The sequence below is a fragment of the Platichthys flesus genome, chromosome 22 (assembly GCF_949316205.1).
Source record: "Platichthys flesus chromosome 22, fPlaFle2.1, whole genome shotgun sequence".
Lineage (NCBI taxonomy): Eukaryota > Metazoa > Chordata > Actinopteri > Pleuronectiformes > Pleuronectidae > Platichthys > Platichthys flesus.
In genome coordinates, this window is record NC_084966.1 from 9,066,131 (window position 1) to 9,084,522 (window position 18,392).

General features: G+C 40.3%; 1 protein-coding gene across 2 annotated transcripts in view; it reads right to left on the reverse strand.

The window, feature by feature from the left end:
- The window catches only part of runx1 (RUNX family transcription factor 1), a 48,594-nt gene that overhangs the window by 14,000 nt on the left and 16,202 nt on the right, over positions 1–18,392 (reverse strand). Inside the window, exons 1-4 of one of the 2 annotated variants that reach the window (XM_062381050.1) lie at positions 6,642–7,206; positions 4,179–4,330; positions 3,935–4,045; positions 1,262–1,418 (exon numbers count right to left, since the gene is read on the reverse strand). In XM_062381050.1, coding sequence (XP_062237034.1) covers positions 1,262–1,418; positions 3,935–4,045; positions 4,179–4,330; positions 6,642–6,669 — 448 coding nt within the window. In that variant the 5' untranslated portion in view covers positions 6,670–7,206. Of the gene's footprint in view, positions 1–1,261; positions 1,419–3,934; positions 4,046–4,178; positions 4,331–6,641; positions 7,207–18,392 lie in introns of those variants that run through there. The other variant, XM_062381051.1, reaches the window with a different exon arrangement.

Sequence of the window (18,392 nt, forward strand, 5' to 3'; positions counted from 1 at the left end):
TTCCTCCTCCACAAGAGACAAAGTCTGTGTGGTTCTTTCTTTGGAATAGACAATTCCTTATTCATATTTTTAAATCTTGATACAGAACTATTTTTGTATTTTTTAAACCATAAAAAATAACTTAGCAAGCTGCTCCATTTTCACAAGTCACAATTTGCCCCATAGGGTTTAATAAGAAAAGTAAAGAATAGTGCCAGGTCAGCATAACCTTTAACAGATACAGCGTGGTGCATTTTGAATGCAACAACGTCATAGTAGTATCTCTATTGTTATATAAAAAACAGCGATATTACTAAATGTTATCACTGCCTGATGACTTTAGCCATGCTAGCAACACAGCAGTCACAGTGGTGCTAATGACGTTGGTAACCCCCTGACTTTTCCTGTGGCTCCACCACGATGATTTTCGGTGAAAACAGTTCAACCGATATTAGATGGGGTGCCTGGGCAACCTTTATGACCTTTTGCTATGTGTTCCTAATAAAGTGGCTACATAGCGTATGGCTAATTATTGCAGCGAGGTTATGTTTTCTGAAAGGTTTGGGTTCAATGTGTTATTCAGCTGTAAATCCACTACAACAAAACCAACACAATGAGTTGTGTATCTTAAATTACTTCTGCAATGAAGTGATGCTGGTAGAATGCACCTCATTGTTCTCTCGGCGGTTACATTTGCATGAAAGCAAATTCGGGCTCCTCAACTTTCTTCATTTGAATTTTACCGCATGACTGTGGAATCTGTCAAATATTGACAGTTACTCCTATATGAAATGTTTTGCTGGGGTGAACTTGTCATTTTCTTGCACAATTTGTGAATGTGTGTGTGTGTGTGTGTGTGTGCGCGCGCGTGTGTGTGTGTGTGCAAGCTAGCAGAGCTTGTGTACACAGGACTAGTGTTTTAAATAGATAAGTTGGGACATTTGCCTGCAACCGATTTAGAGTAACTGTGGTGTAGTGTGTCCGTTGAGATGAGGGGAGGGGGGGGTGAACGGGGTGTTACGAGGAAGCTGCGTGAATACTGGAATACTGTTTTTATTCACGTGTACTTCCCCTAATTTATCCACACTGTATTGTGTGCTGGTGCAAAACATACTTATTAGATTTCTACCAGTGCGAGACATTAAAAGGACAACACCACCCACTCTCCCTGGTGGGACTGATTCGACTTTAGCTCACATGTGTGTCTAAACCTAACAAAATCTGTATTGATGTTTTCAATATCTTTGTATATGCGTGTTTTCATGCGTGTGTGTGTATGTACCTCTTCCGCTGCGGCCGACAAAGCGCAGGTCGTTGAATCGAGCCACCTGGTTCTTGATGGCCGCCGTGGCGTTGCGAAGCTCCGCTGAGTAGTTCTCGTCGTTTCCGGCCATCACCGTGACCAAGGTGCCGTCTGGGATGTCGCCCAGCGCAACCACCTTGAGACGCGAGGGAAGACAACAGAAGAGAAGATAGAGTTTTGCTTGTATATATATACAAGAGGGCCTGTTTGCCAGTTGTTTTTTTTTTAATTTTGGGTTGATTTCCCATTGAAGTTGGTGTCAACATTGTCCCTCAATTGAACTGATTGTACAAACCAATAAGCACTAGACATTATTCATGGGTCTTAAGGTAACCATTATACCATACTCCCAGTTCTTATGCCACAAAGCGGCAGCGTATCTTGTTTTGACTCGTGTTCCAAGTTTATTTAAAGATTAAATCCAGGGTGAAGCAGGACATCCATATTTACTGCACATCTCAGCCTAGTGCCTTACTGACTCCACCACTGCACATACTCTATCCCGTACTATCTACGATGTTGTGCAGTTGAACCAAAGCCCTGCTGACTTCACAGTATGTTATTAACTGTAAAACTGCCTAGCGGCATCTCATCTGTCATAAACCACAAGGACATGGCGGTACCTTCATGCTTTAAAGCAGTATAACAGAACGAGTGTTTGTTTCATTTCTGTTCTGGGTTCTAGAACTACAGTTCCCACAGTACCTTGGGGTATAGGCTACAGTAGAGCAAGGAAACTGAAATTGGCTCCACAAAGTGGTGTTCGCCAGTTTATTCAAAGTTCATTGAAGTTTTTTGTTCGTAGGCAGGAACCTGAACTAGGTGGTTGTTGTTGTTGTCATTAACGCGCTGTTGTTGTGATTGCCGTAACTTATGCTTGTGAGTCCTCAGTCAGATCTGTTGGTCAGGGAGGGCCTCCCTCGGGGCCTCACCTATCGTACTTTGGAATTTGCATCGGCTCGTAAAAATATGTCCACCTACAACCACAGCTGCATGACGGTGGACACGGCAAGCTCAGGGGCTAGCAGGTTTTCTGTCTGCTCATGGCCACAAACAAACACAAATAAAGGAAACAAGCAACTTTAGGTCCGAAATGTCATGTCAAAGATGCAAATGAAATAAATGGTCAGTCCGTTCCCCTGTGTGTGATGCTCAGCGCACTAGAGAGCACATTCTCCTGCACCTACGCAAATGTAGTGCCAGGCAGGTTGATTTCCATATTAACGCTAATCACGCCGCACATCCAATGTGCAAATGACTGCGATGGGTACTATGGATGGCATATCCTTTTTAACCCTGCTATTGAGTCATCGCAGCTCACAATCCTAGTCTCAAAATGGGACCTGATTGATGAACCTGCTGGTTAAACCTCCATCTCCTCCTTGCTGTTTTCCCTACAAGTCGGACAGTAGCATTGTTCACTCCTCGTAAAGCCTACTGAGAAAAGCCTGCAATTCAATATGATAGGATAAATATCTTCCAAAAGGAAGTCGCAGTAAAGCAGGACTGAGTCTCCAGGCTTCAAAATATGGGTCTTGACCTGGAAATACTTAATCATCAAAATGACTTGGAGAGGACAAACACACACACACACACACACACACACACACACACACACTCACACACAGATGTCCAGCGGATGAGAGAGAGACTGGCAGCAATGGAGCATGAAACCAGCCCAGCAGAGTAAACAAGACCAAGGAAACAATTATGACGCTCTCAGTTCAAGAGCAAAGTGTGTGTGTGTGTGTGAGTGTGTGTAGGTGTGGGTGTGTGTGTGCTAACCTACAGTTTAAGTGTTGTCATGTATGTAGACTGGAGCATGTTCATGATAAGTGTATATATTTGTGTGTGTGTGTGTGTGTGCATGCACATGTGAGTGTGTCTGTGCGCGCACATCATAACAGTCATCCATTATCAGTAAGAGGCAGTGACATCCGCTCATGATGCTCCATAATGATGCATAATGCACCAAACTCTCCCTCTCACACACACACACACGTGCATGTGCGAACACTAATGCGTAAAACTCAATAAATCAATCACTTGTGTGTTCTGAGGCTAAAAGCTGCTCTTCCACAGAGGGTTTTGGTCTCAAAGTGCAGGAAAGCTGAACACATCCACATACCTCGATACATAAGGGAAGACCACATGAATGTTCTCATCAAAGAGTCTGCTTGATGATGATGATTATTATTATTATTATTATTATTATTATCATCTGCTCACATGTTCTCTCATCAGCTCCCCAGTATACAATCTGTCCTTTTCCACTTACTCTCCGCCAGACCTCTCTGTCTGTTTTGATCCTGATAGTATTTTTGACCATGCATTATTATTATCATTATTGTCATTATTATTATAATTAATATTTTTATTAGTAGTAGTAGTAATTATAGAAGGTAATGGTAAGGTTTTTTAGAGTAGTAAGAGTTAATCATAAATCCTGATATGTAAACCAACAAACCACAGCTGTCAGACTAAAGTGGTAGTGTGGATGAAGTAGCAAAAAATATAAAAAAGCAAGTCAAAGTGACTCAATATTGATTATAATACAGTTCTAAATGTACTTTTCTCCAATATTAATGTGTCAGATAATGGATAAAACAACAATGGTTGATGGGGACTGCATGAGGCTACTGATATACACACCTTGAAGGCAATGGGCAGGGTCTTGTTACACCTCCAGTGTGTCGGCAGCACCGAGCAGAGGAAGTTCGGACTGTCTGACTTCACCAGCTCTCCTGGATGATCTGAGATCACCTGTAAAACCATCACAGGTACATTTCAAACTGGTGTTTCCCAGTAAGACACCAACTGGGAGCTGGGAGGAGACTTTAGGTTTGGGGACACTCTAGACTAGCTGTTATAATCAATTGAACGCATGCTACTGTACCTCCACCATGCCACGGTCGGCCATACGCAGTTTGCCCATCAGAGCGGCCCCGCCTCCGGCCTCCTGGGCCCCCAGGGGCAGGGCCTCGGCCATCTTCCCCCCGGAGGCGAGGGTGGTGGAGGGGGGAGTGTAACGCCGGCCAGGGGCTGGGTCTGAGGAACAGAGACGATCAGATTAATTCATAGGCGTTTGGGGGTAAAATCAATATGGACAAAAATCAGGGGAGATGAAACATTAATCAACTGGAAATAGCAAAATAAAAATTAATCCAAACATTTTTTACCGTTGGCTATTTAGTTAAAATTCATTGCCTTCCTGTTTCCGACTTATCTTGTATGATAATTAAAAAAAATCATAATAATCATGGAATAATTTGAGGTTCTGAATTGTTGTTTAGACAAAAGAAGATACAGATATTAGTTTGAGCTCTGGGACACTGTGAAGGAGGATTTTCACTACATTTAAAGAATAATAAATATTAAATTGACAAAAATCTCTGTGAAATGAACAAACAGGATGTATCGAATAAGACTTAACACACCACACTGATGTAACTCAACCCCACACACACACACCTATATACAGTGCATGATGACACACAACATGGTCACAGTGACTTGAATACCAGAGTGTGGAGTCATGAAACTAAAGACAGCAGCGGCTGCTGCCGCTCCTGCACACACTCTCCTTTAAATGAATAATAGTGAGAGAGTCGGCACAATTTGACAGAAAACACAAGTAAAACAGGGGATTTACATTAAATCCAGCGATAGAGCGTGGTAACATAGAAACATCATAACTTGATCTAGTCAGAGAGGTGAATGTTGCAATGGGAATATGGTAAATAAGTAGGTTAAAAAGCCCCACTTGTCTGCTTGTCTGTTTGTCTGCCTGTCTGTCTGCCTGCCTGTCGCTCTGTAGTTTCAATGGGCCTGTTGCATTGTCAGTCAGCCAAAACCCACAATTGAAGCCACATGCTGGCGGTGTGGAGTTTGGTTTACAGTTTGAAACCTTCCCAATGCTTCCACACTGTACTAACGCAACCTCCACCTCTCAGTGAGGCTGCTGATGTGAATGGCGTGTGTGTGTGGGTGTCTGTGGGTGTGTGTGTGTGTGGAACCCACAGACACCAGCAGCAAATAATCATATTTAAATTAGTCAGCAAATCTGAAGCCAATTCACGATGACCACAAACTTCTCCTGTGAAGTCTTGTCGCTAGATCAAATCAAATTTAAGGACAGAATTGAGATGTGGAGTCATATTTACTTGGCAAAAAATGTTTGAAAAATTCAAAGGAAGATCCGTTTATTTTATTATACTAACTTCACTGCTGTGTTCATTGTGTATAATCTACAGTGTGTAGAAATTTAATTTGTCAAGGACGCAGGGGTGTTCTGTATTGCTTTCAGCCATTGTCGGCCTCGCACCACCGCCTTAGCCTTCAGAATTTGTGCTGTGACTTTTCAACTAAAACTGACTGGAAAGTGGTTTTGATCACACTCTAACAAATCTGTAAGGCACATTTCCACAGGATGGGGCTCTTAGTGTGTCCCGTTACTATAGAAAAACGTAATATTTCAAATTGTAACAGTCTCATATTCTCATATACGAATTTCAAATGAAAAAACAAATACTTTTGTCTATCATGGTTGTCTTGATCAATCATTTCAAATGTAGTATTAATAAAAAATGTAAAGGAAGTTTGCTTTTAATTAAAAAACAATATGAATCAAATATCAGTACATATGGAGGAAGTGACTCCACATGTTCACAACCAAGCTCCCAGCTAAAATTCTAAACATGTTGTACTACATGTTAATGGTGGTGTCCTAATAAGGCAACAAATAGTTATTAATGATTAAATATTTGTCTAACGCGTGGTTAAACAAGGATGAGAACAATCTCAACATGATACTAAACTGAATGCTATAGAGAAAAACCTTGTTTCAAATGTCTTGCCCATTATAAAGCATTGCACGTAGTTCAAATGAGGTTTCACAGTGGAGAAGTAATTGAGCCTGTGATTGATGTGACTGTAATATGAACAGGGGAAGTTACACTGAGCTGGATTATTAGATTCGTAAAATACCTGCAGTTTAAAACCTCCCAACAGCCTGATGCCAACACATCAAGTCCACAAAACACGACATTGTCAACACACACAGAGACTCTTTCTTTCTTTCTCTCTCTCCTTCTTTCTTAAATGAAAATAGATCAAAGGAACCATGAAGCCGTCATGCTGAGGGGCAGATGACTCGCATATGATGACTTAAAATGAAATTTCCCACCCCCGGAACCAAGCGCGTAATGACGGAGAGGATGGAGATTATCAACGAGTGCGTGTTTATTTCCTATCGTTGTACTCATAACGCTTCAACTTTAAGGAGACGATGTGTGTGACTTCAACGACACACATTCATACTAAGACAAATGAAAGAGGGAATCAGAGAAATGACTTGTACCGTATTTTGCGTCCCACAGAAACACCATTTGTGCGCCACAGTGCGTCCACAGATACTCAACTTCCCCGATCTTCTCTATGATCCCGCTCGTCTCCTTCTCCTTAAATCACTTGTTCTCAGCACAAGAAGCTATGGGACGTGTCGGTAAATGCACACGTTGTCCACTTCTTGTTGTGTGTCCTTTATCAAAATGCCGAGTTGCGGCGCGTTATCCAGACGCAGATTCCAGTCCTTGTGCGTAAAAAGCTCTTGGGGACGCGGTCTCAAAATCAGCTCTCCAGCTGTTCGCGGAGTTTTTGCTCCTGTGCTCCGTGCAGGGTGGAGACAGCAGTCACTTTGAAGCATGTGGTACTTTTTGAAAAGTCATCAGAGGTCCTTCTGGCACGGCTGAAATTACGCGTCCACGCATGGCTGGCGTCGCGCGTTTAAAAGGAATTGGAACAAGAAGGAGGAGAGATGAGAAGTAACTAGAATTAAATTAACTTTTCTTTTTCTTTTTTTGGGTGATTCCAAAAGAGCAGCCTACAGCGGATACACCGTTACGCACTCTCTTTCTGTTCACCAACCCTCGCGTCTGGATGAGTGGATATCCCTGTGCACAGCGGCAGCCTTTTACTGGCAGAGCTGTGAATTTGCATCCCATCTGTGAGCCGGGCAGCTGCTAGCCAATGGAAGGGCTTGCCGCTCGCCGTCACTGGAGGGGAACTAACCAATCAGCGATGCGTCCGTCCGACAGGAGGCGGGGTTTAGGGGAGAAAGAAGCGGAGAGAAAGCAGAGGCGCACTTCCTCATGCGCTGCAGAGGAGCAGCTCCTCCATGAATTTAGTACGTGAGGTAAAATACGAAATACAGTGTCTAAAAGTTCCACAAGAAATCGTGTATGATAAATAAATGATAACGTTTTCAACTTATGGGGGGGAAATAATTTCCAAATATCCCCAACCTCATTATATTCCTGCAGAAGCTTTTCTTCTTTTGCTCATCCTGATGCTTTTTACCCCCACATAATTTAAACTCTAACGCAATCCATAATTTTTATAAAAATAAAAAAAAGTCTCATACCATCTGATTTCCAGTGAATTCGCTGTAACAAAAATCCACAATAACCAGTTCAGGCTGCCAGTACCACATATAGACAATAGGGGGCAGTAGGTGATCTAAATCATGTCACAGTCCTGCCTCCAGAAAGAATGACTGAATGGCCATAACTAACTAAATGAATTAAGTAGTGGTTTGAATAAACGTTGTGATTTGAATACCATCCGCTTACAAAAATTGTACAAATATAAAATAATAATTGTAAACGTGGTCCACTCTGTAGATTCTAGTCCTTTTGGCAGCAACCGTGTCCTCTTTAATCTGGCTGCTGATTTGTTTAGCATATTATAAAATAATATAAGTTCTTATTCAGATCCTTCTCAATTGTTTTCGGTGTTTTTGAACTCTTGGGCTGTTTGTTTAGTCTCTTTAGGTTGATTCTGAGATGCAATCTTTTATCTAATTGTAAAATACTTTTTACTCATTTTTATAGTTGCATTATGTGTTTAACTCTGCTATACACATATATTTAGTCAAAAAAAGGCATTGTTGATGAAGATATGATACTTCCAAAAAAAACCATCTTCATCATTTGTATACTTACAGTTATTTAATTCCTTAAAAAATATTCCTTATTTATTCACGATTGTTATTATTGTTATGATTAGTTTTGATTCTCCTTCATGCAAACCCACTGATAGCAGAATTTAATAATTGTGAATTTAGGAGTGAAAACACGTACTGATCCAACAACAAAATATGGTCAGATTAGTTTTGTTTTTTTAAGCTTTAATAAAATTAAATCAAGACATTTGTGAATGGGTTTGGTAAAATTCTATCCGTATGGAAGATAAAGCGAGCCCTGTTTCCCTTCACACAGCTTTCATGGTGCATTACTTTTTAACAAACAACAGAGAGATGAAGATGCGCAGGGTTTTTTCTATCTCTGCATCCCAGAATGCATCCTGATACAGCTCGGCCTCTACGTAAATTTAATCCATTGTTGCTCCAAGTCATACATTTGATGCAAATATAGATTTTAAAACACTTTTACCACTACAGCTGGTGTTATTTATCAACAATATACGTTGGACAAACTACTATGGATATTCACAGTACAACATTAGAATATACTTAAAGTCTCAACTCCATGATTTACGAACTTTGATGGAGTTCCTACAAGTAAATCTTGAACGGCAAGGTTATTTTTTTTTTTTATACATTATGTTGTTGTGTATTTAAAATGTGTTGCCACTTGCCAAATATGTAAATTAACAACATATCCTCATCGTTTCTTCCGATTAAGACAGATTTGTGCAGAATGTTTATACTTGAAAATTAATAAATATATTTAAGAAAACAATTTCATCTTAATATCCGCATTCACCGGACCTATCAACCATATCACATGGTCTTCCTCAGCACATATAGTTTTCATAGATGTCCTTTTCTAGATAATGGAAACTGGAATTTGGTCTTTAAACTTGTGAATCACAACAAAAATAATCAAAGACGAGAACTCAAATACGTATATTATTCCCAATAATCAATAAATATAATTTTATTAAGATTGCTTTGGTAATGTTTCTTAACAATAATAATCAGAGCAACTTCGGGTGGCCTTTACAAGAAACGTAGGATTTGTAGCTCACCCTGGCTCTAGATTAAAAGTAGTGTTTGCACTTCCCATTACCAGCAAACCTAACAAACTGTTACTGGTTATAGGTTAAGTACCCAGCATACTGTGTACCTGCCTGTTCTCAGCGAGGCCCTGTTGGGAGTCAGTCGATTTGATTTGAGTTAAATCAACCAGCTGTCGGATGAGTTTTAGGGAAATGCCAGTCTTTCTCCGCATGCGTCCCTCTTGTAGCCAAAGGGGGGATGATAAAAAATGTAAACGCCTCCACTCTCACATTGGCCTGAGATGGACTTGATGTGATTTGCCCTCGGAAATATCCATTTTTCACTTCCTCGTCAAGGGGCCTATCCCTATTCAATCTGAAGACAATGTCTTATTTTATTTTTTTTGGTCTAGAAAATAAACAAATTCTTCAAATGAATAAAAAGTTTCCTTTAAGATGAATGACTAAACTCACACTTATATTTTTTTCTCTGCATTCACCACGCTGCTGTGTTTCCTTCTACGAGCCCAACATGCTAAACCTGCAGCGAATGCTAAAAACTGCAATTTCATGAAAGTAAGCGTCATTAGATCTGACACTGGGCAGTTATTCCTAGTATAACCATTATAAATAATTCAAAAACCGAAGGATGCTTTGTAACTGTATATCTATGGAAATTGCAGGCCTTACGCCAAGTGTACACACAACAGAGACAGCAACTCAAAGAATATATTCACTTATATATATATTTTATGACGGCCTGCGTTTCCACAGAATATCAAAACATTTTATATTGAATTTAACAAGTATAATAACCGATTTTTACCACTAAACGATTGAATAAAATGCTACAAATGGAAATAGTGTTTTGGTGTATAGAGAGAGAACAGAGAGAGAAAGAAAAGACCTCGACAGAGGGAGAGGAGTTGGATTTCACCCAGCGAGCATTTCCCACTGACTGCCTCGTAATGGGAGCTGCACCGTGTCCCCTGATCCATAATCAATACCCTGGCACAATCACCTATCAAAGTTATTGATACCAGCTTTGCTTCATGTTATCAGGGGCTGTAGAAATATGGCGTCATCAGGGATTCAGTCAGATAAATACCAAAAATGCCTCAAATAAGAAAGATAATAATATGATGTACTTATTACACAGGTATAGAGACAGTTCTTGTACCAATCTGATATTTCTGTAACTAGTTGTTATTATTGTTATAATTCAACTCACAAACTAACTTTTTTCCTTATCTATTTGCAGTTTCAGTTCAGCAAATATTAGCATCAGCCCTTCAAAATGTAGGATATTTGATACATTTGAGAGAAGATCGGTTTGATTTCATCTCAGCATAAAGTCACACACAAAATGCACAATGATAAAAATAATCAATTGAATCAAAAACAGACTGATTATTTGACCGTCGATCAAAAGATAGAAATGATGTGTCCAGGGGAATACTTCAAAAAATATATATCACCTCAAAAGTCAAACATCCTGAAACATAAATTAGAAGCCTCACGTTAAACAAAATGTCATGCTTTGTATTATAGCGTAAAATTCTCTGCCAGTATAACCTACATATCAACAACCCAGTACAACCAGACAACACGTCTCCAGTACTTGAACAGCACTTCAAACTCCTGCAAAGCCTCCTGGATCCCTGCATACAACTCCTCAAAGAAAACTCTCTGTTTTCATTACCGAGTTCCATTTTAACTGTTTGTATTTGTGCGTCCAGACTCTGATTGTTGGTCAAGAGCTGCAAACAATTTGATTGATGGCAAACACACAACGTTTTGCACAGAGGAGTTGTGCACCTCTACGGCCCGTCAGGAGACACAACAACGCGGCGATGAGTCCAAAGTATCTGAATGCAGCGAGTCGTGAAACAGTGGATGAGGGAGTGATTCCTGCAGTGGGAGTATAATGGGAGAGTGCGATGATGATGGGGGACCACCACGGTTTTAAGTATGAAAGAAAATGTGACATTAAAATACATGAGGATTATTGGATATTCATGGTCCCAAATTAAGTAAACACAACATTTCTCCTCCAAATATGGGAAACATGACAAAAACTTTTTTTTCTGTTTATGCTCAGTGCAATAAAAAATAAAACAACACAAAACTGGTGACGACCACGAGGTGCCAAGAAGAATTCGCTTTACCAAAGAGTCCGCTGCCTGTCCGGCCTTTCCTCATCAGGTACATGGCCCAGGACAGGGGGCCAGAGCTGGAGAAGGCCCCAGGGTTCATGCTTCAATCCTGGGTGTAGGAGCAGCAACAGCTGGGGCCAAACTTCCAACGCCCAGAATGGAGAGAAAAGAGGGCATCAAGGGAAATAATAATAATAATAATAATAATAATAATAATAATAATGATAATAATAATATGGAGAAAACGGAGAAAGAGGAAAAAGATAAATATTTTCTTAAATTGTTTGTCCAACGTCCAAAACTTGAAGTCAACGGTAACTTAAAAGAAGGGTCATAACAAAATCTGCCAAGAAGACCTCCAGCCTGTCCTCACCTTCACAAACTGCTTTTATACCCCTCATTCATCTCCTCAGCACCCCCCACCCCCCTCCCTCCATCTCTCCCCATGTAGGCTATTAGTAAAAACACAGAGACGAGCGAGGGAGTGAGAAGAGAGGGAGACGAGGAGGAGGAGGAGGAGGAGGTGAAGAGGCAGGAGAGGATCCAGTCAAGCTTGATTCATTCCCTCCTTCTTTAAAGCGTAGCCATGGGGGACACGACTCCACTTTGCCCTCGGGCTCTTTAAAGCTGCTAATTTTCATTTAGCTACTCAAATGATTTTTCTCCTTTTTCCTCTCTCTCTCTCGCTCCCTCCCTCCCCCCCTCCCTCCCTCCCTCTCACCCTCCCTCTCCCTCACTGTTTGGAAGTTCTACTTGAAAATCGAGGTCACCCGCTTGAGTGATATGAGTTTTTTTGTTTGACAGGGCCCTAAGACTCGTTCACTGTGCAACGCCATTTTGAATTCCAAGTCTGAATTCCCCGGGTCGATGCTTAATGAAGAGAAATACTTCTAAGGCCAAATAGTGAACAGCCCACAAGTTCAACTTTGTCCCGAAGAGAACGCAACACCACGGCCGAATAACGCCCAGCCAAACAAATCAGCTTTTTCGGCTCCGTGCGATTCAAGTGTCCGAAAGACGTCTCCACTCAGGGGCCACATTCTTCAGGGTCTGCTGATTGCATCACAGCGGCCCGACTGGACTGTCCCAGTGTGAAGGCTGCCAACGCGTCTTTCAGTTCTTGAGAATGCTCCGACGGATGAATCCTTAACGGGCCGACCTATTCCAGGATTCGTCTGCGCTTCAGTGACACACAAATAGTTTCTTCAGAAAAGAAGAGTGAGTAATTTCTGTTGTTTTTTGTTTCATTTAATACTCATGTTATGTTGTAATTATGTTTCAGTTTTTTAATCACCAAACATTTTTTAACCAGACATGCAAAGACGTAATTTTCGGACAAAGATTACACCTTTTTAAAACGTAAGACTTTAACTTTATTTTACAATATTCAATCTTATTAATTTGTACTTTTTGGTGATGGAAATATGATAAGTTAGGTAATATCAAGAGAAGTTTTTTTCTTCTATTCTGTTTTCCTTGTGTTTACTGTTTAATTTAGCCACATTAGAAATGCAGGGATATGGTTTGATTGTATGGAGTTAAATAGTGAATATTCAGTAGAATGTAATTTCTGGCGTCTTCTTATCAAACCCCAACTTTTATCAGTGAAAAATAGTGAAATAAAGAGAAAATATTCATCCTCACCTCAGCCTACATTACAACAACGGGACATTTCTATTGAAATGTCCAACTAGCATGTTAGCTCACAGATCCATTGCTCCCTGTTGGTAGGAACACGGTCAAACCTCAAGGTGACCACTATGACACACACACTGGTGGACAGGGAGATTCCCAGAGTGACTCTCCCACGGGCCCTTTGGCTGGTGATATCGCCACAAAACTGTGTGTGTGTGTGTGTGTGTGTGTGTGTGTGTGTGTGTGAGAGAGAGTGAGAGGGATGGAGTATGGATGTGAGGGATGGAGCAACAGCTCCATGCGACCCCCAGTGACAACCTCAGACCGACTGTGTGTGTTTGTGTGTGTGTCTGGGTTATGGTGAGCCACGGTGGTTGTCTGAGGTGTGTGTGTTCTTACTGCAACAAAACCAAGTCTACATAAGCTTAATAAGCGCAATCTTTGTGTGTGTGTGTGTGTGTGTGTGTGTGTGTGTTTTGGTTCAGCAGAATTTAGCACTTTTTCCCTCGTTCTTGTACAGTTTCTATTTTTGATGCAAAATACCACTTTTGATCTTGGTAAAAGTGACAAAGAGAAAATCATAGTTAAAAATGTAAGAGCAGCAAAAACATTTCCTGGCAACTCCATGTCATCAGCTGTTAACATCTTCTTTTGTTATATCTATCTACAGACTCAACGCAAAATTCAAGGCAGTTGTGTTTGTTCAGCTTTTGTTCAACTGTATATGTGTGAGTGTAATTAGAGCGATGTCAAACCGGAGTTAAATTCTGAGTATGTGTAAACTTACTTGGCCAATAAAGTCTGTCACATTAATTTGCATTTCCAAACAAACCTTTTCGACACAGGGGAATCTTAAGTCCAGGCCATGCAGCCACAGGTAAATATTTTTATTTTGATGATCTGTTAAATTTTCTGTTTAATTTACTTTTGTCTATCTTCAACCAGTTCATAATGACTCCTAAAATGCCAGGACCATTCTGGAAATAATCTAATGAAAAAGTAGGCTTACACTCGATTGTGGTGACATGTCTGATAACCAGGACTTTGTATACGAACAGGTTTATCAGATTTGAATTGCATCAGAGATAAGATAAGATAAATTTAAGTGTAAAAATTTGCCTGCAACTCCACCTTCATTATCTTTATTAGCTTTCTGTCAGACCCATTTGTGCTGATCTCACTTGTCAGCTTTTCACCACGGAAATATACACACATATCATACAAAAAATTTTTTGTATGATATGTGTGTATATTTCCAGGCCATGCTACCTGTGGCTGCATGGCCTGGACTTAAGATTCCCCTGTGTCGAAAAGGTTTGTTTGGAAATGCAAATTAATGTGACAGACTTTATTGGCCAAGTAAGTTTACACATACTCAGAATTTAACTCCGGTTTGACATCGCTCTAATTACACTCACACATATACAGTTGAACAAAAGCTGAACAAACACAACTGCCTTGAATTTTGCGTTGAGTCTGTAGATAGATATAACAAAAGAAGATGTTAACAGCTGATGACATGGAGTTGCCAGGAAATGTTTTTGCTGCTCTTACATTTTTAACTATGATATTGAAGTTCTGGTTTCAGGAAAACGTGAACTAGTGAACCTCAACCACATGACCAATATGACCAATGAATATATGAATGTACAAACTTTCAGTAAGGATGGTTTTTTCACAGGTTTTCCTTGTGAAACTGAGCATATCTCGAATTTATATATATATATATATATATATATATTGTATTTAATGAACCACATGTTTGAATTTAAAGTTTACAGATGAGTCTCTCTCTCTCTCTCTCTCTCTTCTCTCTCTCTGCCAGCGGCTGTCTGTCCCTTTCGTCCCCTGAGTTAAGGCCACCCTGAGGCCAGTGACAGTGGCATGGCGAGGATCAATGCCACACACACTCACGCACACACACACACACACACACACTCACTCTGCCACCCTGAGCGAGGGATCAATAGAGGTGAGGAGCGAGTCTGGGGAAAAGGAGATGTCCTCTGGTTTTATCTCTGGTTGCTCATCAGCACCTTTCGCGGCTTCACTCTCTACCAATCCATCCACACATGTTCTTAGCCTGTTTGTCGTTGTTCATGCAAAAAAACGATTCACTCATTTAATGGAATAACTTGCTCAAAACAAATTTTATGAGAGAGCTAAATAGAAAAATAAATCAAAATCATTCAGTAATGTTTTTTTCCCCTGTTGGTAAAGCTGTAAAGGAGCATTAGCTCTGAGTTGGTTCAAGGCCCAATATATAGAGACATTATCGCCACATAAAAATAGTAGATGTTATAGTACAGTACTAAAAAATGTCGATGTCATTTGTTAATTACAGTAAAAAGCAGAGTGGAATTACAATACATACTCTTTATAAACTCTAATCTTTAAGTTGGGAGTTTATTTTTGATCTATGCATGGGCTGCAATTATCTTGCAACACTAGAATTAATGAGTTAGTATCAGTAGAGTAAAGTTTTACTATGAAAATTGTCAATACCATGAAAATAAACCTACAAATAAAGTTTGTCTGTGCCAACGTTAATTTACCTGAATGCATTGTTTCTGTAAAATCTTAACAAGGTTTATGAAATCAACAATGTTGTGTGTTAAGACCAGAGAAAATTTACGTTTTAATCACACACACTCACACACACAGTCAAAATGCTCTGAGTCAGTTCAGACACTTCAGTAGATTTGTATCGAAGTGCTCACATCAATTGATCAGTGACGGAGGAGTTACCAATTGTCTCTAGTTAACAGAGCGGCCAATTCTATCTCTCTGTCTCTCTCTCCCTGTCTCTCTCTTTCACACACACACACACACACACACACAATATATGCACACACACCTCGTCTATAATTCATGGGGTGTATTGTGCGGATGCAGTTAACTGCCGCTTAAAAGTAATTAATTGATTTTCTGACATATCAGTTAGCAGCAGCACCAAATGACACACAAGCACCCGCTCACTTACACAAACACACACACACATCCAGGATAAAATGCACGTTTGCACAAGGACACTAGAATGTTACATGCACACACATAAACACACACACAAGCACAAAGTTGGATCGTGAAAAAGACACTTAACCAAGCTGTAATTAAAATGCTGAGATGAGAAAGATCATTACGTCCATTTGCACATTTCACAACACAAGGGACTTGATTTTTAACTTTGAGAGAACCTGGTGATTGCATTGCATTAAATCAAAAATATCAAATCATTAAATAATCTTTAATTTGTATCTGTAACATTTTTTCAAGCAGTTACAAGCCCTGCATTATCTGACATATTAGTATCCTTCACCCTGCCTGAGTCATTGGTTCATGAGCCCTGATATATCATCATGAATCCTCCATTGAGATGAAGGAGACTGCATTCAATGTGGTGCTATGTGCTCACAGGCTGTTGGAGGACCTTTACGGCTCACAGGGACGTAGCTTTACAGCGGGTACTGCGACCGGCTGCTGCTGTAAAGCTTTCAGAGAGAGCGAGGGAGCAGATGGAGGAAGAGGGGACAGGGTGATCGTCAGCGAAGGTCAGCAAAGGTCACGATGGATTCCTTCATTTCTCGGGGTCATTTGAAGAATACCTTCACGGAGTTATGCAAATCTTGAAGAATAGATAACCACTCATTTCGAAACAGATAGTTGTCCACAACTGTGGACAAAAGCTAAATTCGCTTGAGCCCATTCCTTAACGATGAAATAAAAATAAGAACATTTGTCAAGATTGCAGTGATTAAAATGCAGTTTTCCTTTTGTTTTGTACTGTATGTTTTTGTATTCTTATCTTCTTTATATTCAAGAGAAGGGCAATTTAATATGTCATCAGTACTCTTGGCATTCTATTGGTTTGGGAACACCCGATCTAAGGGTCTAACATTCACGATCAGAGGAGAATCTGAGATTAGATGTTTCAGGCGCTTCGAAAAAACAGGGAATCGGTTCAAGCAGCACAAAATACAGTAAGGACCCCGTTTGAGTACAAGCAGAGCAGCCCTAGGTCAAGAAGGGGCTATTTGAGTGCAAGCGCGAGTGAAAGCGTTACAGAATCTGAGCGTGAAATTCATCAAGTCCTGCTCTCACATGAAAAGACCACACTCTTGGATAAAGACGGGAATGAAAACCAAACTGTAACCATACATTGTAATGTTAACCTGCTTTACTTTGTTATCAATGAGCAAATGAAGCTTGACTTCCATTGTTCACTGGCTTTGCTCTCTCTCTCTCTCTCTCTCTCTCTCTGCAGCTCCCTGTCCTTGTGCCTCGTCCCAATATTGATTCCAGTGGCACCTGGTGCTTCCAGGATGAGACTGTACACATGTTGTAACTCACTCTGTCTATGTAACATTTCCAGTCCCTGATGCGTCTTGTCTTTTGCATTCAAATGATCTTTTAACAAAATGAACACAAGCAGTACACACAAACACACACATGCACACACAGTCCATCTGCTTTCTTTAGTTGTGAGGACGTCCCTTGCTCCTTACCCTAAAGCTGAATGATCTGTCTCCACAACGTTGTGTCAGATCTGGACAATGATCCATTATTTTTTTCAGCTAAAGCAGAAAAATGATCAGGCTTATTTGTATTTCTATCAACCTATCACAAGTGTCATGAGCTGCATGAAACTGATCACTGTCATAATAATGAATTATGTCCATCGAAGAGAACGGCACAAAAAAAACAGTTGTGTGATTGTGCGATCCTATAAACGTACTGTTTTCAGTGTGTGGGTCGAGTCTAAGACATTATTATGATTTTGAAAACAGTAACAGGCCAGACGCCAGAAGATGTTTCTTACTTGACCCTTAAAACCAAGGCTTGAACCTCAAACAGACAGATCAGGGCATGGTGAATGACATGGTTATAACATACAATATAGCGTGGTTGTTACATCCGACAGGAAGCAAAATTCAAGAAAATTGCATTTAAAGGGCAAACAAGGAATTTGTGTTTGTTGTGTGTGTGTGTGTGTGTGTGTGTGTGCATGTGTGCTGAATTATTCAGTCAGCCTCTGCGATGAGAGAAGACCGGCTTTATCCTTGCTAAACTAAAAATTGATTTTCTGACACAAGAAATGAAGGAGAGAGAGAGAGAGAGAGAGAGAGAGAGAGAGAGAGAGAGAGAGAGAGAGAGAGAGAGAGAGAGAGAGAGAGAGAGAGAGATTTACCTATTCAATCATGCACTCAGTCAAAGTTCGTAAAATGTTTATTCTTTCAGCGTGGAAATGGAAATAAAATGGAAGAGGACAGAAATGGCAAAGTGAGACAGTGTGTGTCTGA